The 23107-nt window shown below is 40.8% G+C and overlaps 1 protein-coding gene and 1 long non-coding RNA gene across 2 annotated transcripts; one reads left to right on the top strand and one right to left on the bottom strand.

Annotated features, from left to right (window-relative positions):
* Positions 1 to 778: 778 nt before the first annotated feature.
* Positions 779 to 17999, bottom strand: LOC118432048. The gene is made up of 2 exons (XR_004833029.1): positions 17849 to 17999; positions 779 to 926 (listed from the first exon to the last, which is right to left on the bottom strand). It is a non-coding gene; the product is annotated as an uncharacterized LOC118432048 (long non-coding RNA).
* A 336-nt stretch (positions 18000 to 18335) lies between these two features.
* Positions 18336 to 22976, top strand: LOC118432030 (tetratricopeptide repeat protein 4-like). Its single transcript, XM_035843528.1, has 12 exons — positions 18336 to 18527; positions 18829 to 18949; positions 19550 to 19711; positions 19984 to 20061; positions 20395 to 20462; positions 20588 to 20644; positions 20794 to 20880; positions 21380 to 21505; positions 21903 to 22003; positions 22228 to 22312; positions 22441 to 22523; positions 22858 to 22976. Exons 1-12 carry the CDS (start codon positions 18396 to 18398, stop codon positions 22958 to 22960), a joined length of 1203 nt encoding a protein of 400 aa, XP_035699421.1. The 5' UTR covers positions 18336 to 18395; the 3' UTR covers positions 22961 to 22976.
* The last annotated feature ends 131 nt before the right edge of the window (positions 22977 to 23107 follow it).

The following is a 23107-nucleotide window of genomic DNA, read 5'->3' as shown; positions in this document are numbered from 1 at the left end:
GCCTAACAAAGTTCCCACGCAGAAGCAGAAACTTGTGGAGAGTCAGTCTCCATGAAGCCTAAACAGCACATCAGGTGTGCTCCCTGGGTCTCTACAGGCCTGACCATAACACAGCTGCAAGGCACAATTCTCGCCCTCAACTCTCTACCTACAAATAAATAGGACCCACTGGGGTTCATAGACAGACTAAGCTGAATTCTAATACATAGCTGTTCATACAGTATTCTGAAGGTAGGGACTTATCAAAAAAAGCTTTGAAACACGTTTCTAAATTTCTTGCCTTTTTCCTCTGAGTTTGACACTACGGAAAATCTACCTCATTCCATCATTCAACAAAGAACTTGGCCTAAGTCTGTTGTATCTTTCCTTGGATCAAGTTTGGCAACTTCTTGGCTAACACAGGAAGTACAGCTTCCCATAGCCTTCCAGTTCTCCAAGTTCACAGCTGGAAACCATTTTGGCAGAATATTCCGTTGTGGCCATCACACAATCATAGCACGGTCACAAAGCTACAAGGAATGTTCTCAACAGTTTTTAATAAGCGGTAACTGATTAACTGGAGGGGGGGGGCACAAGAAGAAGAACTTGTAGCTGTGTCATAATGAACCCAAATTGAAGATGATGATTCAGTACAACATAGTGTTAACATCTGACAACAGAATTCAATATGCTAAATCCAAACACCTCCATTCTAAAACCAGTTTTGCTATGAGTAAGAGGAACCTCAGCCATTATGACTTCTTAGACAAGAAACAACTCTAAGGTTTACCTTCTTACCTTTAAGTAAGGCACAATACGTCTGCAAGAGCTCCCGCCTTGGCTCAGCGCAATCCTGGTCCTGTCTTGGCTGTCTCCTTGGCCTGTCTGTCTTGTTCTTGAAGAGGTTTTTCCTTCTTTGCTGTTAGGATCTGACCATCAGTCTAGACCTAAGGAGAAAATAGAACAGGTTACGTTAATATAACAGCTGCAGCAACCTGGGATCTAACGGGAGAGGCTATGCATGGGGTCTTCTGGAATGTTTTTGGATACAGGCTGATTTTCAGCAGCTAGTGAGTCTTAGTTGTGGGCTAGTCCATTTTCTAAGATGGGGGTGGCCAGGTCCATGTTTTGAAATCAAAGGGTAGGCTATTTATAAATCGTAATCGTGCTATACATGAAGGAATGCTGCAGTACTGCCCTCCCTACTAGGTGGCACTGCTGTAGTCAAGAGTTCTTGCAGGAGATGGGAGAGAAATATTCTACGTTTGCAACCAAATGCTTCCTTCTGACAAGTCACATTCCATAGGCTTCCCTCAGTAACAATAGCACTTGTCCTTGAACGATTTGTTTTCCCACTACTTCAATTCTCTTCTTCAACAGGACAAGTACATTGCACATGGTGGAAAAACAACCACGCTATTGACAGAGAAAAGAAACATGATCCCAACAGGAACAAGACAGTTTTCTGACCAACTACACTTGAAAATAAACCCAGCTTGTATCAATGGTGTTACCAACAGATGGGAGTTGTCTGATAAGTTTTTCTTACAAAACTAGATTAAAAGAAAGCTAAATATTTTCCTTCCTTTGTGCTGTACTTGGAGCAGAAGTCTTGACATGTGCCCGACCACAAATTCTTGAAAACAGAGGTTCATTATGAGGTTTTCGAGTGTACTCAATACCAGCAATCATTTCTTAGATTAACAAGAGCACAATCTGTATTGCAATGTTACTTCCCCATCTTGGATGTGTTGCAGAAGATCGCATTTGTCATTTCAGATGGTGACATAATACCAGTGGCCCTCTGTATGAGGGAGCTTCAGGAGTTAGAGTCAAGCTTCCAACCATGTAAAAGAGCGAGCACACATCAAGAAGAGTAGAGGTGATGTAGTGTGCTTAGCCAAAGTGCAAGCCTTGATTAGATTTAAGGTCCCTTCAATGGTACATCTCATTATTTATTGTTCTAACCCAAAAGATGTTTTCTGCTTATCCATTCATTTGTCAGAGAAGCTATCTGTCTGATGACATGAAATATTCACCACTGGTAACTGTTACTTCAACATGGTACATTATCTAAACATTTACACCTACACAAAAATAAACTCAGCATCAATCACATCAGTAAACACCCATCAGCCAAAGTTGCTGCTATCATTCAAAAGTTGTAAATTCTCTCAGGAGTCTTCAGTTTCCTTCCGGGATGACTGGCATGAAAAAAATCTCTGTGCTATGGATACATAAAGGTTCAAACAAGCAAACAAACATTATGTATATAAAAATAAGTACAAATGTACTTAGGCATTTAATAACTGGCATATATCTGACTTCGAAACCATCAATTTCTTCCATGAATGTTCTGTTTACAAATTATAGTATGGCAGATGCAACTTTGTGCCATTAAATTCGAAGTTGTAATTTTGAAACGTACAGCTGCTGATGATGATGTTGTAATTTCATATCTAACCACATGTCATCCCCTTGTCATTACTATTTTCTCTCTCCCTTAAAACCCCCAATGTAAGCCTCTGATAACAAGTGTCATTTATAGGAGACTATGAAAACAAGAGTTACAAGGACAGTCCAGCCAAACCCAAACATGACAGAGCAGCAGGAAAACATGCTTGTAAAACACTAGTTACAGACTGCTGTCTCAAAGTCATAAAAAACAGGCACCCAGCCCTCACATGACGTGACTACTGTACCACAAGACACCAAGCTATTTCAAAGGTAGCTTTTAAAACATAAGTTATTCCTTGTCCTTTTCTCCACTCCTAGAGCTAACCTGAGTATTGGTAGCAAACATTAAATGGTCACTACAGGTGTTTCATGTTACCGAGATCATGACTGGAAGAAAATGACAGCTTCTACAGCTCAGAGCCAAATAATACACAGCATGAACAAGGAGTGGTGAGGCATACTTGACATGTGTTCGTGTAAACAAACGAAGGACTACGAAATTGCAAAACGTAAAAAGATGCTCTAGTAAGGATAGTATTTTTTCAAAGATGGGATTAACATTTTGCACCAGGCATATCTGAAGAAAACATAATATAATCACATTCATAACTTCTCAATGGTCATAACGTTACAAGTTACACTGATTACTTCCACCACAGAGGTAAAGCTGTGCCAAAAAAAGCACACGTAACAACATTTTCACACAACCCCCTTGTCTATCCTTCCTAATTGATCCCTGAAGAAAGCCAGCACAGTTCTAATGTAATGTATACCTAACTCTAACAGACATGGCAGAAGCCTGGGGGGAGGCCATGTGAAGTAACTTAGTAAGACTAAAAACATCAGTATTTCTCATTTTCACTGAGCAGGGAGCATCTACGCAAAACTCCTGACTTGTGAGGACACAGTAAAATATGAAGGTGGCAGGTAATGATGAGTCCACATCCTTTTGAGTGAATCAGGTGGGGATAAGACAACTTCACCACATACTGACATAGGAAATGGAATTCGGCGGAATGACTTTCAAATCAACACAAAAGTTTAGGGAAATTTGTTGTAAACTAAGGCATCAGACAAGTCAAGTTGCAAATATGCTACAAGTTTGTCAGTCTGTAATGACCCAAAATTGTATCTGTTTCGTTATCAATGATTTTACTGTTCTGGATGTTGTTCAGTGATCAGCATACTGGTGCAGAAACTACTTATAAATCTTACAATATACCTTGGCAGTTTTGAAAGAACATGACCAGTTATATTGCCAAGATCCAAACATTCCAACCAGTTCATGTCTGGACAAAAGATCTATACCAATGAGAACTCTCAAGATATCAAACAGCTGCAAATGTTTCTAACACAAAAATCCTGCAGGAATTCAAGGTAACTTACTTACGGACCTGTATGTGTAGTCAAGATGTAGCCCCAAGACACGTCTGTCTCCAACTGAATCTTGTCAGGAACTACACCCAAAAACTAAGCACAGAGGAAGTGAATAATCCTCCAGCTTCCTCCACATGATACAGAAACCTTGGGGTTCCTCCTTCAGCATTATCCAGTCATGACATCACAAGATTGGGCAGGAGCAAAGCAATTCCTTAGTTGGATCCTTAGTTGAGACAGGGAGGAAAACCAACTCATAACGTAATTGTGTAATTGTGTTATAGTGTAACAACAGGGTTCAAGCACCACCAACTGACTATGCCAAATGGTCTGGACCTTTGGGTGTAGCCGTTAGCGGTGCTGGGTTGTGAACTGGCGGGCCCCGGGTTCGATTCCCGGGTGCCAGGAGACTGTTCCTACTCGCCTCTTATGTTTGATTTGCTATACATATAGAATAAAGAGTGATAAAAGGAAAGATAAAATTATCTATACAATAAAAGGAGATTCATAGGCAAATTCAGTTTGAGGATTGAGGAATTTAAGGTAGATTCATTTTTTCTTAAGTAGCACCCAAACCTACAATAGATAACAAAAACAAATCCCAAACCCAAAACAGCAAACAACACTTGGGACAAGCCCAAGTCAGTGCTAGAACCAGAGAACTCCCCTAGCTCTGCCCCCCTCCCATCCCCTGCAGACTTGCTGATAGAGTCCAGCTGGCCTGTGCCTGCTGTTCTCATCCAAGGGTGGAATGAAAAATTCTATGGCTGTCAACTCATTACTGGTGACTGGTGCAGAACAAAGCTCTGATTGGGAGGTGGAATGGATTTAGGGACACAAATCGCTAAAAGATAAGCTGGTATCTTGAAACACTTTTTGATCTGGCAAGTAGCAAAATGTTTTTTCAGCTACTATCAGTAACTGTTTTACCTGTGTGTGTGTATGTCACTGAGTGTGTGTGTGTGTGTATGTGTGTGAATGTGTGTATGTCACTGTGTGTGTGTGTGTGTATGTATGTGTGTGTGTGTGTGTGTGTGTGTGTGTGTGTATGTGAGTATGTGTGCGTCAGTGTGTCAACACAATAACTTGAGAAGGTCTTTGTGGACTGTCTTAATATTTGATATTTTGCTAGGTCTTGATGGGTACTCGAAATGATAAGAGTTTGGGACCCCTAGCATCTTGACATAGTACTGCAGCATAACCTCCGGCCTTTACTCTTATGTCTTTTGATGTGACAAGAGAACAATCACGAAATCAAAATGGTTAATCCCTAGGTGCATGTGACATGTCACAGAAGTTGGAAGGTTATTTATGACATGAATACTCTACTCTAAGGACTTTGTCTAAAGTGAGGTTTGTAATTAAGTGTTGATTAACAAAAGATGTACATAACTTTGAACAGAAACAGATTCCATTTCTATCATGGCAGAGGTTTGAGTTTTTTCTAACGCATGATTCTTCCATATATTTTTATAGATATTTAATACGTAGTACGAGGTAGCTTAAATTAGCTGAGTTTTAAGTCTGCGGTTGGAACAATTCTTTAGTAATGCAGTGTTACAAATTCATGGTGGAAAGGTCATAAAAAATTTTGACAATAAAATCATAGAGACCATTTCAAGATGTACAGTATGTTAAGGTCTATACTGCTGTTGTACAGATGGTATGTGTTTCCACTTGAAGTCAAGATCCTCATTGACTTCCTATGGACGAACATCATCATGCGTTAATATCATAAATGATCTTTGCTCCAAGGGGTTCAAAGATTCTGAAAATACAAATGTTATAACTTATCTATTTTGACTGCTAACATCTCAGGGTTGGGCCCGGTTTCTTAGAGTTTGAATCTTTTCCAAGTCCTCCGGAAGTGTTGGCCAAGCTGGATACACTGTGCAGTATAGCATTTCAACCTTTACACAAGATTTAATACCGATTTTGGCAATACTACGAAGGAGATAGCTAAGTCTGTAACATCTGGGGGGCCAAGATAATCCGCTTCTATGAATAAAACCTTGACAGACCACACGCAATGGGAGGGGAATGGGTTATCGACAGGCCGCTTAGCATGGATATCAGACCCAAGCCTGATCTCAAAAATACTAGTATCTAATCTATCGTGTAGGGAGATTGGGCTGGGGTCTGGTATCCAGGCTAGAGACTGCTGTATAGTTCTTTAGATTTGTCAGGTCTAACTTTCAGCAAGTTTACTATGTTAGCAACAAAAGCAAGGCTCTGCTTTATCAGAACATAATGTATATCCATACTAACTGTGACCAGGAATTAATGAAGGACTCTTTTTACACAAACATTGCTATATCTATAAGCTTCTAATAGCCTTAATATGAAAAGTAATCTTTAGCACCTCAGGATCCAATTTGGTTCAACATTCCTTTCACATCAGCCATGAAAATAGAGGAGGCCCCATAGGTTTACTAATCGGACTGCCTAATGAGAAGCTAGCTTCTGAATCCACATGAAATCATCTCTAATCAGGCACCTGCCAGGTGAGTCGATACAGACATAGACTGGCTCATTTATAAGAGGGTGATCAGGAATGCTTGGCCGAATTCTTGGGGCCAAATTCTGCGGAACAGGCTCAAGCCTTCTCCCCTTGTCACAGAATGGCAAATAATCAATATATGTAGTTCTAAAATAACAAAAATTTCTATGAATCAATGGCAACCATGTAAAACTAGTGGTGAGCATGATGGTAATTGTTTGCCTTGACTACCTCACACTATGTACTTACTATATAAAATGGCTTAACTGGTACAATCTTTTGTCACCTTATAAATTGTAGTCATCATTATCTTTAAAACTTTGTCTTACTGGTCACTTGATATTTGAAAAAAGATGCTAGGGATCATATAGAGTTACATACAAGATATCACACATTTCTAGGTTTGCAAATTTCCTGTAAGTTTCCAAAGACAGAGCTGTCTGGAAGTAACTGCCCAGTACACAGAGTAGGTGTATAATAGCTGTTGTCTTCTCCTTTCTTTGGCTGGCAAACAGCACACTTTACCAAAGTAAGTAAGTTTAAACAACCCCGTGTTTGCCCTGCCTTGGTCCCCCACCCAAGCGCACATGCCGCGTCACAGTGCGGAGGCCCACACCAAACACGTGCCAGGGCCCTGGGAAGTCACCCATTGGAACCCAGTGGGCGGAACGGGTATCCCTTACCAAAATGAGCGCACGGCGAACCCCCGCTATACACAGACACAGAGAGGCCCCAAAAGGTACTGATGCAAGTCATTAATGTGTGAACTACTTTGTTAATATTTGGTTTGGGTAAGTGAGCTTCCAGTGCTACTGTCGCCGCAATAAGCACAGTAAAATAAAACTTACTGATTAAAATAACACAGCTTGAATGCAAAATAAGCTTATGCCAAGTTCTGTCTTGTTATTGTCTTCCTATACATTTTACGTCATGGACTCAATCATTGATTCATCCATCATTCTATACTGATAACGATAGATCAATAAATTGTAACTTTCTTTACACCTTTCGGTTTCACAACACCTTACTCACAATGGCCATTCTGTCTTATTGAAATGACCGAAGATATGACCAACGCTTCTCAAGTTGTCCTTGATTAAACTTAAGGCAACAGTTGGCAGGTACCTGGCATTCCAAACATTCTCTGCGACAGTTAAGTGGCTCCTGCACTAAATGACTGGACAATGGCACAATGATGTTTGCCTCCTGCAAAGCTAATATACTGAAGAACCATCCTAACAACAGCATGTCCACTGGTGAAACCCTAGAAGAGGGAGGGGGGTCAGATGTGAGAGCAGAGGACAGATCCTTTCCTGTTTTCCTGATGACCATAATGGTAGGAACAAACTGATTAACATCACAAGATGACCCTCCTTATGTGACTTACTCCAATGGAAAACAAGAGCACCTACCCTACTGCAGGACAATATCATTTCTTTCTTTCTTTCTTCCTTGAGTGCAAAAGATCATTATGTTGATCATTATTGCACAGTCTTTATCTAACGTCCTATGCGAGGGACGTGTACTCATTTTCACCTGAGTGAAGGGGAGAAAGTTGTGTTAAACTGAAAGTGCCTTTCCCTGGGGCACAAGATCAGTGACAAGGTAGGGTTCAAACTCTGGACCTCTTGGGCCTGAGCCCAATGCGCTGCCACATGCATGCTACACAATCTCACCTTTCCAGACAGCCTAACAGCAAGTAGCTATGTTGAAAAACACAGAAGCAGCTAAATTCTCACAAGTAGCAGTAAGTAGTATTGAATTTTTCCCTACCTTTGATGTCAATACAAGCAAAAGGCATTGGAGATGTGCAAAGATGACCAGACCTAAACAGTGTAATCTGCCCACACAACATGAGTCAGCTATCCCATGACAACCTGATTGTCTATCATCCCACACACAGGTATATGCTGTCTCCAGGTTTAATTCTTTTCGTCCCACTGATTGTATGGGAGTCCACATGTTGTTAACTTTTATTGTAGAATTTGTCATTCTAGTCATCGACGTCACGTTATGAAGTTCAGAGAAGAAAATCTGAGCAGTGGAGATAAAAACATTTCAGGTACCTGGTAACTAAAGCTTGCTTTTCTGACAGAATATTGAAAGAACACATACATGTACAATTTCCTATGTCACAACCACTGGGTCTTAGTACAGGTTACAGCAATTGGAAGAAAATGTTGCACACCTGTTCCTTCAGGTAGGTCAGAGGTCAGGTCATACCACTTGCCAGGTGCTCGAGCCCCCCTCCAAGTATTCCCACCCCCGCTAAGTGCCCTTTGGACAAACCGAGGAGGCTGGTCGAGTACCAACACCGCTGCCAAACACACCCATGTCAACACCATGTTGCCACCAAATTTGCCACTAATCCTGCACTCCACTGTGTTGATCCGGACATCTTCCCCACCCTCTTTGTCTAAAAACTCTCTCCTTAAAGATGGACACAAGGAGGGGGGAGTCGACTGTAACCACTGACCCCCAGCTGTGCAAAGACCCTTCCCTCCTCTAGCACCATGTGAACATGCGATGGTTTAATAGTTCTATTGCGGATAGGATTGACCCCTGACCTGTTACACCAAAATGGCACTTCAATGTCATCTTCTACCTTGAGTTTCAGTGGACAACTTTTATCTTATCTGCTAGTTGATACCGAGTCTTTCGAAACCACTTGTCAATGGAAAGCTATCAACTGCTGTTGTACACAGTAAAAAGCTGACTTAATACTGTACATACAAGGTTCAAACTACTATTAAAAGGGCAGGGCTGGACAATTGAGTATTCTGCCTAAAGAGATCAAGGCTCTATTCTCTTAATAATACCTTGTAGTCACCTAACAATTTTTTCTCTTTTTCACTCTCTATTCTCCCAATTTTCCTTATCCATTGAAATGATGAACGCAGCAAAGCCATACACTCCATCTTGCTTCTCTTCCAGCAGTACTGACCCCTACTTGACCCTGTAATCCTACAACATTAGTACAAGGTTACACTTACAGTACTGCAATTACTGGCGTTGGCAAACCAGGGATGGGGCTAGGAAAAGCTAAAGCCTAGGTAAACCAGTTGGTCTATGGATATACTTATATGTACATAACTACTAGTACTTTGCAATACATCATTATTCGCAGACATAAACCTACCTGCCATTCAGCAGCTTTCAACTGCAAAAGACAAAAGGGCAGCCAGAGGCCTTTACTTTAATATCTATATTGATCGAGCTGTCTGACCGCAGTCTACAAGACATCTTTAATTGCTTCCCATCATACGTCAGCAGCTGATTACACCTGTATGTTCAATAACTTAGTTACCACCAGGCCCTACGTCACTAACTCCAATGTTTAAAACAGTCAAATGATGAGACCCTACCAAGTACCATACTTGATCATGACACTGTGCTTGATAACTTCTGCTCTTGCTGGTCTAAACTTGGCGCAAGAATGGACTCCTACCAGAAAACACCTCCACATCCTGTCGTCCTGCCGCCTATACAAACACGACTGTTTTGACAACAACTGTTTTGAAGTAAACGTCCAGGAGACAGTGTGGATCCAAGGACAGAGGTGGGTCTGACGTTTTGCGTACAGTCCGTGTTGGTACAGCCAAAGTAAAAACATTCCTTGTTTCCTGTCTGCGTCAGCCCATCTTTTGTTCTATATGTGTGTCACTTGACCTAACCTTTAAAGTTGAATATTTGACATTTATTTTAGGTACGGTCAATTCTGTCTGCAGTCAAAACTGTCCTTCGATTTTTCAGTGAAAGGATTTTCAGTAACAACAGAATTGACTGTTAGCAAAGCTTATTGGAATTAAAGGAAATCATTGCAATTCAGTCTTAACTTTCTGAGCTGTCTTGCTCAGGAACCAATAGGCATACCATCCTGGTAAAACCACAACCTTGTCAAACGATAAAAGTGCATTAAAGGACATTCAAAACTTAGATCGGTACCACAGTTTCACCGGGATGTTTACCCGGTTTCGCCGGGGTCAGGTCACGTGACTGAACACCCTACTAACAACCACTGACACAACATCACCAAACCAATACTGAAAATGAAGACTTCTATCCCACAGAGACATACAACCCTAACCCTGACCTTCCTTTCCTAAGTTGACCCCAAACAACCTGTGGTATTGTCCCATTCCCCCAGCCTTTCCTAACCCTTCTGAATGGATCACTGGGATCGGAAGTCTCCAAATCTCTTAAACCCACCGGAATTCAATGGTCAAAGCCAAGAACACTCAGGCCATTGTTAACTCCTTGTCATATGGACGAAAGATTACACTATATATACACATACATATTGTCTGTGCCTGAAGTGGGTTAAAAATATGAACCACATTTCACTTAATTCCACTTTCCAGTCGGCATTGTCTGCAAAAACTTGTGAATGGGCGATGATGAAAACAATAGTCGTTTTGCCACTTCAAAACAAAGGAATCACTATATTTTACTTGTACTATTTGACACCCTCTGTCAATGCAAAATGAACTTATTTTCATGAAAGCGCAGCGCGTTGGTTCAGGTTATTTTTGCCAGCCCCTCCACTATACTAAAAAATTCTGGGGGAGAACCCTGTCATAGTAGCAGACAGATTCTATCAGTACCTGGAACAAGTGGTAGCTGTACTACTATGACTATGAAGTATATGGCATACTACAGGCATAGTGGCTGAATGAATACATGTAACATATTGTAAAGAATAATAATCATCCATGGATTGAATGATTAAACGGCTATTACAAAGTAGACATACCAATTGATTGAAGGAGAATGATAAAAAATCCCCTTACATAATAACCCAGACCAAAAATAGACAAAACAAAAGTATGCACAAGTCAATCCTATTTATATGTGTGGGTGGACTTGACAGGTAAGGAACAGACCAAAAAATCAAAGGGGGGAGGGGAGAATGCCTGAATTTTCTCAGGTCTAAAATCTTATATAAGTTTTTGCCCTTCATAAATCTCATATCTTTAATACCAACTTTCCCCAACAATTTCTGCCTCAGTTTTTTTTTAAAAATGGCAGGTTTTTCTGCTAATTTCTTTTACCCTCCTCCTACAATGATACATCCAATAGTGGATTGTCCCCGGGTTGGCAGACTCTACAGACCCCACCCACTAGTGAACAGCACACACCTTACTTTGTGGTATGCATGCCTGCAGCTTAACCATGCCGGATAATCTGGTCATGTAAGCTCCTCACTAACTCCTACTGAAGTCCCAGATTTATCCTCAATACATTCAGATATGTCCTATAGAAATACTAAATACTTAAATCAACAAATTACATAACTGAGACAGTATTGGTAGACTAGGAAGATAGACTAGTATTACTATTGCTGTCTAGCTACATATGTAATCTAAATAAGTCAAGGAGTCCTCTAATTTCTGCTCAATTTATTGTTTTAGCTGTAAACTGGTAAAGAATTACAACTTCTAAAAGTAACAGACCGACGCTGCTGAACCTATGGAATAAATATTAAAATAAATCAACTTTCTTGTTTAAATAACAACTTAATCAAAATCAAAATAAGCTGGACATTCCAATCCATCCATCCCAAAATTAATTTTGTAGTATAAAGTAAATCTCTTCAATACTGAACAGGTTTTTCTCATGCAATACATTCTGTGGTTTACCTTAGTCAATTCCTGGTACTCTCCAGGGTTGAACATTGAAGATAAGCATTTACAATACCTTGTGGATGTCACTTCAGGGTCCAGGGGACAATTTGAAACCTGACAGGAGCTAAATTGACCCATCACTCCACAGAGTGAGGGTACTTAGTCTCCCCTTGCATGAAGGAATGCTGGGATTGGTGACAACACTGTAGTCTGGGCGCATCTCACCCAACCTTCTCACTATGACTCGTAGTGTACACAACTTTGGGAAAAGAAATCTCAGAAAAAGAATTTGGCACAGACGATGTCGATGTGTCATTCCCCATCTTCACGACGAAGAAGAAGATCCCCCACCCCTACGGTGACCATGTTGTGGCTTGGCATCGTCTCAGTAGGTTCTGAAAATTACTGCTCATTGGCTACCTGCTCAGTCAGGCTTAAATTTGAGCTTGAGCATGGATTGTAAGACATCTGAATCAAGGAAACTGTCAATGGCAACATTTCTTTCACAGTCCTGACATCTCTTGACAGTGTCATATCACACAAAGGTAATAAACCTGACAGTAATCTTATAATACTAGTTATATGCCCTGCATGTGACAACACCAAACACTTTGTACATTTTTGTACCTTCATATGTCGGCACAACTTTGTATGTTTCCAAACAGTACAAACCACAACAAACCAGTTCCTGGACAGAGGGTGTACAAAAGGATATAATATCTATTTACCAAACAATATCTCCTTATCAGTCTATAAGTATAACTTGAACTGACTACACTTTTACTAGAACTGAAGCTACAGATTACATGAATTTTACTCCTAGTTCTACATAAGCCTGTGCCTTGCTACAATTGGAAATCTTATTCAATTCTTATTGCATCACTGTTGAATAATTCAATAGTGCTACACACTTAACATGATATTGTCAAAACTAACTCCACTTTAATTGTCCGTCCGTATTTGTCCAAGATAATGATATAACTATTAGCGACACTCCAACAACATCTAAGCAAACAGAAGATTGTATTTTGAAGTAAGCAGTATGACAAAACATACCTTCTGCTTCCAACACAACACACCAGGTCTCCAGGAGTTCAGCAAAGTTTCCAGGGTTGGCAACCTGCAGAGGATACCTCCCAACTTCACACCAAGACTAAACCTCGGCCCAAAACTTGGCTAAGTTAGACAGGAGCGTGCTACCTCAGTGGTTCCCCCAACATTCCTGGGCAGAAACCTGAGTGTGTGGACACTGCAGGGTCATCTGAGTAAACATCTCACATGGTCTCTGCTTCTGTCCAACAAGCCTCAACATTTTCTCACACCCTTCTTACCCAGGTGGGGGGAGGAGAGAGATATGTACTTCAAAACAGGTTACTGTAGATGCATTTGCTTTCGTATTGGTTTAATTTTTAAGTAGGAAGGAAGTTCATGGTTGGAACAATTGTATGTGGATTCAAATAAAGTCAAAGTCATAGTACAGTAGGTCATTGAAAATGTACAGCCAAGGTGTTATATATCTATATGTGGAAGTTGTAAAAAAAACTGCAAAAATGAAAACGTCTGCAGAAGTCGTAAGGTTTACAGTAAGGGTAAGACCTCAATGGCATTGGATGGTTGGTTACAAACATATTACAATTTGCAGGTAGATCTTGGGAAGTGGTTGAATTTCAGCAGAGACTCTCAATCTTAATAAATAAAACTAAAAAGGATCAATTGCGTTCACAAATATTGAACAAATCAATAACAATTACTACTGATGCTTTTTGTGTTTCAAACTTTGCTGATTCCTTTTTCCTTATACTTACTTGCATATGATCAAGTTAGAGACTGAAAAAGTGCTCCTTTCTCTGCTAAAAGACACTACAGGAAGAACGTTAATGGAATAACACTTTTGCAATAAATGGAGAGGGTAATATTTCACATTTGTCAGATTTTAATGTTATATAATATCTTGTTCATAAAATCTTTACTACTGGCTTCTGCTGAAAATCAGTGTATAGGCTGATGGCCTCCATAAAATCAATTTTGCTTTGCCTAACACAGATTCTCCCTTTGCAGGTGTGCTGTCCTTTGCCACACAATACACGTGCTGTAAACAAAGTGAAATCACAGGCAATTTTCTCTTCAAACACCAGATAGTCATGATTTCTGTGACGAGGACATGGTAATATAACAGGTAATTTTGGGTCGGTTTGTTTTTCTGGCTGTGCAAATGCTGGCTTGTAAATAAACTTAAGAACTGTCCTATGCCAGATGTGGGCTGAAGTCACTAGGCAGGTGACTCTGATGACAGTAGCATAGGATTTTATGAGAATGACACACCAAAACAAGGAATTTAAGATCACTAGTGATAAATCTATTGTAAAAGTTCAACCAATCAGAAAACAGCACTTTCGAACACATGCACTTCTAGAAGCAAATGTAATCAATAAACTTTAATTCTACATTTAAGATACAAAGTCTGATGACAAATCTTTGGCAATAATAGTATGATAAAGCTACAGTATCTTATCTTGAGGCTTAGTCCATGCCAAAATAGTCTGTGCGAATATAACTATACGTAATCTTAAACCAAACAACATCAAGAGCAGTATCAAAGGCAAACATAGTATTTCTCATAACCTTCATTGCCACTATGAGTATGATGGCTCACTTTCTTGTATTGTGAAAGGGGAATTTGCCGACAATATCCTCATACTGATGTTATGCAAGGCAAGAACAGAGGGAGTCTTGTACTTGAACTTCACTTGTCATCTATATAAGTACCTGAAGAAAAAACACAGATAAGAGATATTGAAAGACTTCAGTTGTTACTTGAACTTGGTACTTGTAAGCAAAAGAATGAGGCATTCAGCTTGTTCCATTCCAGCCTGTTCTGGCCCACAGAGAAGGTAAAAACTCATAAAGAGCACTTGACGTCAAAAACCTGCCAGACACTGCAGAAAAAACAAGCACACCTGTAGCCATTGTATACAAAGAATTGCTCAGACTTGCTCTATGAACAGAGGAAGAATCGAAGACTTGTTGGGACTGTGATGGCTGTTGTACGTGTAAATATAACACAGGGCATTGGAGTTGACTTTCCAATCAGTTTTGGGTACAACGTACATCGTAAAAGTGTAAATTTGTTGTAGAAACACTTGACTCTTGAAATGAATGAGTCAATTTACATTCTCTGTCGACTGTATGACCAAACCCTGGTTTCAAGGTTTTCATAGTCCCACAATCCACAGACATCCAATACCAGTTCAGACCTTCGCTACCATCCTTGGAAATAAATTCCACACATTTTGGCATTTTTCCTCAATGATGTACAAATTTGGGCTATCCTAAAGAAAGAAGTACAATACGAAATCCATATAACAGCCTATCAATTCTGCCTACACTCAGTACACTAGAATGTGAAAGTATGAATACAGGAGAGATTGGTAAAACAGGACAGCAGCCATTGTTAATATTACAATGCCTGTGAGTGTGATACTTATTCAGCTGTATAACACCAGGAATGTGGAAGGCAAATATTATTATAGATCCTTGTCTTTCCTTCCCAACTGTATCATTTTCAAAAACTTCCTGTATCCACCAGCCTTTTTCAGTCACACCCCACTTACCCTGGGTATCTCCATTCATCTCTCCCTGCCATTTGTCAAGATCAACTTGCCTGGTGTCAAGGGGCTGACAACTAAAGTACCAAAGGACGTGATGAAATAATGACACCACATGTATTACCCCAGCCACAATAACCTACTCCACTGAACTTTTCACTTCTGGATTCAGTATTCAGCCGGCAGTGCCACTCAGATAACAGATACATGCTAGCCACTCCTAGCAGGAGTCCAGGGATGCTTGCATGTACCGAGATCATCTTAGGTGGGAGGTCAAAGCAAGCACTGAAAGGCTTGTTTTCCTTCTGTAGTGGCGCCAGGTCTTCCTGCCACTACCCTCCCACTTGCAACATGTGTGACCAAGGTGCCACTGTCTGGCTGGGTGCCTAGCAAGAAGCTGATACTGTTCTTTGGCTTGAACTTTGATATAAAGAGTTCTACAGTTCAGACACACACCCTGAGATGGCTAGCTGGGATAGGGTAGTCATGGGGAGCCGCCACACTTCCAGGGACCACCCCAAAACATCCACACAGCTCACATCTCCCACAAACAAAATTAATACCATAATGAGTTACTGAGCCGTAATGCCGTTGGTTTACACACAACACCGGGCATGTTTCTATCCCACAAAAAGGTCACTTTAAACTACCCATCCCTCCAGACCTCACCCAAAGCTTCTCAACTCACCCTCCAAGACAATGGGACGTGCGCCAAGCTGAAATTCACCCTGGTAAAATCACCCCAAAGCGTTGCATTTTTCCTTGACTGTACATAAAAGACAGAAGCTCTACACACCAGGTAGGGTTACCCCTCTCAAGTGGACTACAGTGCTTGGAGCTGTCACCACTTCTCCCCCCATCCCATACCCCATGACAGTCCGACTGTACACACACCATGCCCCTCTGACGATCCCGTTGACAAATCTACATTCCTCCCCAGTTCAGTCCTGTTCTTTCTTCCCAGGCATGAATGCTGGGGTATCCAGGGACTAATGAAGCTGCAATCCGACCCCAGATGGTCGCTGTGCAACCCAAAACGTGTAGTTTGTGGAAAAGATCAAATGGGACAAAGAGAGCTTGGGCACACATACCAGGGATCACCGTGCACGAAGGGCTAGAGAGCTCGCTCCAACTGACAATCAAATATCCCGCACCGAGTCTCCTTGGATGCCACACAAAGCCATGGGGCAGAGATGTACACTTCTTCTTACCATACACAGGTGGAAGGGTGAAGAAAGGTAAGATGTTAAAAACACACCTGGCCATATCCTTGGTTGAACAAGCCAAGGAGGTTGAAACCCTCTTTCAACCTCCTTGAACAAGCTAGTTGAAGCTACCATGGGCAACACGGGGTAAAAGTTACAAAAACTGCAAAAGCGGCACTGGCTATCACTAGACAAAACATGCTGATGAGTTCTTTGTTTTCATACAGTCAAATAAATCAAAATCATATCAACTCAACTTAGTATGAAATTATTGAATTCTATCTTGAAAATTATTGCGAAGAGTATAGAGAAACTGATTAAACATCACTTTTAATTTAGGTAACAAATACAATGTATATAATCAAAACAGCTAACTTCATGCAAACAGCTCTTTTCCATTGACGTAACTATCATCATGTGTATAAGCCTGTCCTTTGATAACCGGCGTTGATACATATGCATGATGCGATGTGCTATCCACAACAAAGATAGACACCTCAATAATTTATTTTCAGGCGATCAGATGGACTCAACTTTCCTCTGATCGCAGTGAATCAAAAGTAAATGTAGAACAGTTAAGAGGAATGGTCTGATCAGCATAAATAAAAGTACAACTGAGGCTCCTTTGTGTTGTTTGGCAGTGAGTCGGCGGTACAGAAACGGGAGACACCACCAAATGTCCCAAGGACTCCCAAACCCAGTCGATTTCACCAACACAGCAGTCGATTTCACCAACAGTAACAAGGCAGTAACACGGTCGTAACAAACTCTGTTATCGGTTTTCTCTGGCAACTAAGTCTATGTAACGCGTAATACCAACACTATTGACCAATATAACTGAAGAATAGACTTTAAAGTACATAAAATACACATTGAACGTCCTGATCGCTGAGATCGTGACAAGCGACAGAGGTCGACAACATGTCAGCGACGAATCGGTCCCAACCGTAGGTCCCCACGTACCGCATATCATCCTATTTTCAATAGATCTACCTGGCAATAATCTCCATTTAACCGACATCAAAGGAAACATCATTACCTTAGCTATTAATAGGACATGAGATCGGGGGAATTAGGGAGGAAGAGCGGCAGAAAATCTACCTGTTGCGCCGGAGCTCTCGTCAAGTGAGGACGTAACTTGCCGCCATTGCAGTCGTGCTGGGGAGAATGTGGGACCCGGATGTGGGTCAGGGCCGCGTGCTGATTGGTCATCACAAGCGCGGGAAAATTCCTATCCTATTTTCTTGCAGGCCAGATAAAAAACTTCCCTGTTTCTTGTTCATCATTCTGAAACATGTGGAAAATTTGGCCATGACCGTTACGTATCATTGTTTCCATAATTTCTGAGTGTTATTCTAACACACCAAAATTATAAAGAGGGTAACACGTTAGTAGGCTGTCATTTTCAAGAGAACAACGTTTTGTTGATTTGTTGATTTGTTTTTAACTGCGCATTGGAATCTAAGAACTCAACAGATTTTGCTAAGATCTGACAACCGTTACGCTGATGTTCTAACGCAGGAACAAAAAAAGACTGAATGACTGTCTGGAATTTTGAGAATAACGGAAAAAATCCACGGGAAAATAATGTACCAGTCCACCCTATATCCCCAAAGTGGACTCTTCCACCCGTAATGCATCAGGCAAGATGGCGGCCTCCAAGGAAGAAAAAATCCGCGAGATGATTGAAAAGATGGATAAAGAGCTTGACGAGTGGATGGAATCTCGCCCCAAAAGAAAACCTGATAAAGATGCATGGACTGAAGACAACTGGGAGGAGGTAGCCTTTTCCCTGACATTATGATTTATTTTATTCAACTATTACTATGTCGCCCCCTCCCCACGTCCAACTCACAGGCATGGTACTCAGGATTTTACGCAAGAGTTGGAGGAAATGGAAACGAAAATTAAGTACAATGGATGAAATATACGTAATAAGTAGTTAAAAGTTCACTTCAAAGGTAGTAAAACATTCCATATCATTTGTGTTTTAGTTCTTGTTCTTGTAGCGGTTCCATGGAGATGTCCAAACCAAAGACGTCTACTCGACGTATATGTCGTTGCATGTTGTTGTTGTGTAGGAAATGAAGAAACATCCTGCCTTCTGCTCTGAAGCACCTGAGGATGTGGACAATGCAGAGAAGTACCCGGCCTGGGCTGCCCTACAGGCTATAAAGTATGATGAGAATGACACACCTGAAGGTAACCATATCATCTTATTACTTATACAAGTTATGGTTTTCCTGCTGGTAGAGAGAGCGCTCGTCTTAAGGGCATCACAGATATCACAGGGATAAACAAAAACAACAAAAAATAATTCGGCAAGACATTAAGGTTTCAGGTGGTCTTGTGGTTAGGGTTGTTGACTTAGAATCTAAAAGTTCAAATCCCAAGCAGGCCCCATTGTTATACCCTTGGGAAACAAAGGCACTTTATACCTGTGTTAGGGACTTCCTTTTGGGTGGGATGTTAAGCTGGAGGTCCAATGTTTGGGGAGAGTCACACCTTAGAAAACACACCACACTTAAAAAGTCTAGTGTACCATCAAGGTGTGAGGGGATCAAAGCTGACCAAAGTCTGATCTCACGTTGTAGCTTGTACTTACTGTACAAAACTGGTGTGTTACACCTGAAGGGAATTTACCAGCTATGTGGAGCAAATGAAAACCATATTAAACATAGAACATCAAACCATAGTCCACTTTCCATTGAGCTTGTCAATAAGAGCTATGGGAATTTCTATAAATAGCTGTGCTGCTTTTTCATTATATGTATGTTTGAGTCTTTCTGTTCTTATTTTCAGAAAAAGCCATACAGTACAAGGATGAAGGTAACCATTACTTCAAGCTGAAGCTGTACAAGAAAGCAACCATCGCCTACACCATCGGCCTCCAACAGAAGTGTGAGAAACCTGAGGTTAATGCCATCCTACTGACCAATAGGGCTGCAGCACACTTCCGTCTAGGTAGGGGAACTATCCAGCATAAAAGAAATGTTTCACGTCTCCTCATTGAACGACCTTAACCTACATTTGGAGTTAGATATGTAGGATTTGGTGTGACAAGTCCTTCTGTTAAATATTGTTAGTTTCCTATGTGTGCCTGCAAAGCTGTAAGGTCAGGGATGTAACAATGGTTGATCAAATACAGAAACTTCCTCTCACTGTTCTATTCATCATTATTTTCCATTCCTCAGTCACTAATACTTTTATCTTGAATGTTCCAATATTATTTGTAGGTAACAACAGGACTGCCCTTGGTGATGTCACCAAAGCAAAAGAACTAAAGCCTGACCATGTCAAAGCTTTGAATCGGGGTGAGTAAATCACACTTATGGAAAACCATTGTCAGCTCTTTTGCCAAGTAAGTTCTCAAAGTCTTTCAATGCCAGGGTGGGTTCAACTGGGTTGGTGATGTCCCTTCTTGACCATGAGGTCGACGCTTCCGATCATTTCCTACCTGAATCAGACATGTGTTGTAATCATTTGTTGTATAAAGACATGTCATACAAAGATAGCTATCCACTTCTTTTCAGTATATTGAAGAATACGCTGTACTTTAAACCATATTGGCCATCCTCTATAAAAGAAAACAGGATAAGCTACTTTATGATGCCATGCCATGTGACTGTGTTGTTGATTCTCCACAGGAGCCTTGTGTTGTATGGAGTTGAAGCTGTTTGCTGATGCTGTGTCGTGGTGTGATGAACTCCTCAGAATATCCTTTACTGCTACATGGGGATGAAGATCTGGACAAAGTTTGTTTTAATAAAGTAACCATCATTGCTGTTGTGATACAGATTATTACATTTCAACAAATAATGAATTCCTTAACAATATTACTTGACTCCAGAGGACAAGACCATCCAGCAGCTTAGAGCAAAGGCAGATAAACTGAAGGTATGAAACAAAGCAGAAAGCTCTGTGTTGTGTCATTTAACGTGGGTCCAGTTTGGGGTTGTATTGAACAAGCATGACTGTCAAGTAAACATTACACTCATATTGAATCATTCTTTTTTCATCTTTTTTTTTTTTTCATGTTTTATCAGAGAAGTCAAGAGAAGGACAGGAGAAAAGCTCAAGCACAGGAGAAAAAGCAAAAAGCTCAACACAATAGACTGCTTCAAGCTATTAAGGTAGGGAAAATCTTTTTGTTAATTTCTTGGCAACTTTGACTACAGATAAACGTCTGTAACAGTTGTCATTACAAAACTATGCAAATACTGCTGTCTAGAATGCTGTATCATACACTATGTCACACTCTTAGATAAATTCTACCACTTTACCAGATAACATGCATCTAAAAATTCTAAATATTGGTTGGTTCAGAATTAATGGTATAAGACTGACACAATGGGTTTGTCTTGTTTAAGCTTCATGTGTATTTGCACCAACCTATACTTGATATAAATGACAGTTGAGTATCAAAGTCCTTTGTTCACATCCAAGGAGTTATTCAACTGCCTGTCACCTTCCTCAGGGCAATAATGACTGCAATACTTATTGCTACAGTACAATGTGAACTAGTCAGAATTGTCCTGATGAAGGTGACAGACGGTCACCGAAATGTTGGTGGAAATAAAGCTGTGGTTGTATTAAAAGAGTCTCTTTGCTGATCAATGACAACTGTTCCAGTCTCGAGGCATCCGGCTCCAGATGCCAGACAGCCCTGACTCCAGTGACGAGGACGATGTGGCAGAATCCATGGACAGGCTTCAGCTGGCCAGCCTGGAGGCTTCCTTCCCCAGCACTGGGGCAAAGGTCAGATAACTGAGCTGTTAGCCGGGATGCCAGACTTGTTAGTTTAGTCCACTCCCGCTGGTCACTACCCTGGTGGTCAGTGGGAGCAGACTGAAGCTAGCAAGTCTGACATCCAGGTCATTGAGCTGTAGCCTTTGCCTCTGTTACACACAGACAGACACACACACACACGCACACATACACACACACACATTGAGTCATTGAGTAATGCTGTACAGACTTCTAGTGGTCAACCACTGGGTCATATGTCCTCAAATTCACATGTTTGAAGCAGTGATCCATGGATCATTCTCTGGGTTGGATGAAAGTTCTGTAAGTATCTAATTTTGTGTTTGAAGTAATGTTCATCATGAAATGCCAAGTCTAGATTAACATATTTTTTTCTTGTACCTTGCAGGTGTGCTTAGATGAGAATGACTGTTTGGTGTGGCCTGTGATGTTTATGTACCCAGAATACATGGAGACGGATTTTATTCAGGAGTTCCACGAGGAGTCAAGGTAATTCTTAGTCCATACAAACAAGCAAACTGTCTTAAATACTGGTAAGAAAAATCCTCTATAAACGAAGTGGTGTTAAGAAAACAGAAGGCATCTTTGCACAGTTTTAACAGCTACTGACGCATGTCTAGGGTACCGGTAACTTTGACGTGTAGTGGCTTATAAGTCTCATAATCTTCTTTGAGGTTAACTTGATTCAACGGCCAACTTTTTTTGTTTCACAGACTAGCTGATCATCTTGATGCGATGTTTGGAAGTGAGCAAGCACCGTGGGATGTGGAAGGAAAATATAAACCTGACAATATTGAGGTCAGCAGCTACTCATTTGGAATACAGAAATTGTTTCACAACTTTAATGTACTAGTTGTTATATAGCAAACTTCACATGCAAGATGACATTACTTTGTCATTTTGTGATGTTCTTGTTCCTTGTACAGGTGTACTTTGAGGAAACATCGAAAAGTAAACTTCACAAGGTGACCCCTGAGATGATGCTAAAGGACATTCTTTCAGATCCAAGGTGACTGACCTTGTCAATCATTAAAGTAGCTTAAGCCAGGACAATGACTGATAGAAACTGTTCATAAGATATAGTGTCAGCCAGAGGCCTTCCCCAAGTATTATAAGCAAGTTGCCATTTAAAAACACTTATATAGATAATTAATGATGAAAAGGAAGCTGATAATTGGATGCATGTACAATCTAGTGACATTTCTCCTCCTAGAAGTTTTATTTTCAATTGGATGTTGTAAGTATGTAAGCTACACTAGAAAAGACAAAGGGAAACCTCTGCTGTATTGTTTATTGCTATGGTAATAGTTCTTTATTGTTTATCTTGTGTTTTCCTGCCATAGGTACAGAGTCCTTGCTGGCACGCCGTCCTTCATACTCCTCCCCAAGGCCTGCAGGTTTACAGAGGAGTACCTCAGGAAAGCTACGGCTGCTGCTGTCAGCTGATCAACATTGGACTTTAACCCAAGTTTACCTACCTACCTACCTACCTACCTAGTCCCTTGACCTCCAGGTCGTTGGGGGGAGAAGGTAGACATGAAGATAGAGAGTTGCCTCCAGGTTCTTCTTTCCCTAGCCAGGTCACGCAGGATT

This window comes from Branchiostoma floridae, chromosome 15 (genome assembly GCF_000003815.2).
Source record: "Branchiostoma floridae strain S238N-H82 chromosome 15, Bfl_VNyyK, whole genome shotgun sequence".
Taxonomy (NCBI): Eukaryota; Metazoa; Chordata; class Leptocardii; order Amphioxiformes; family Branchiostomatidae; genus Branchiostoma; species Branchiostoma floridae.
The sequence above is the reverse complement of the archived record's forward strand: the minus strand, read 5'-3'. Positions and strand labels throughout refer to the sequence as shown.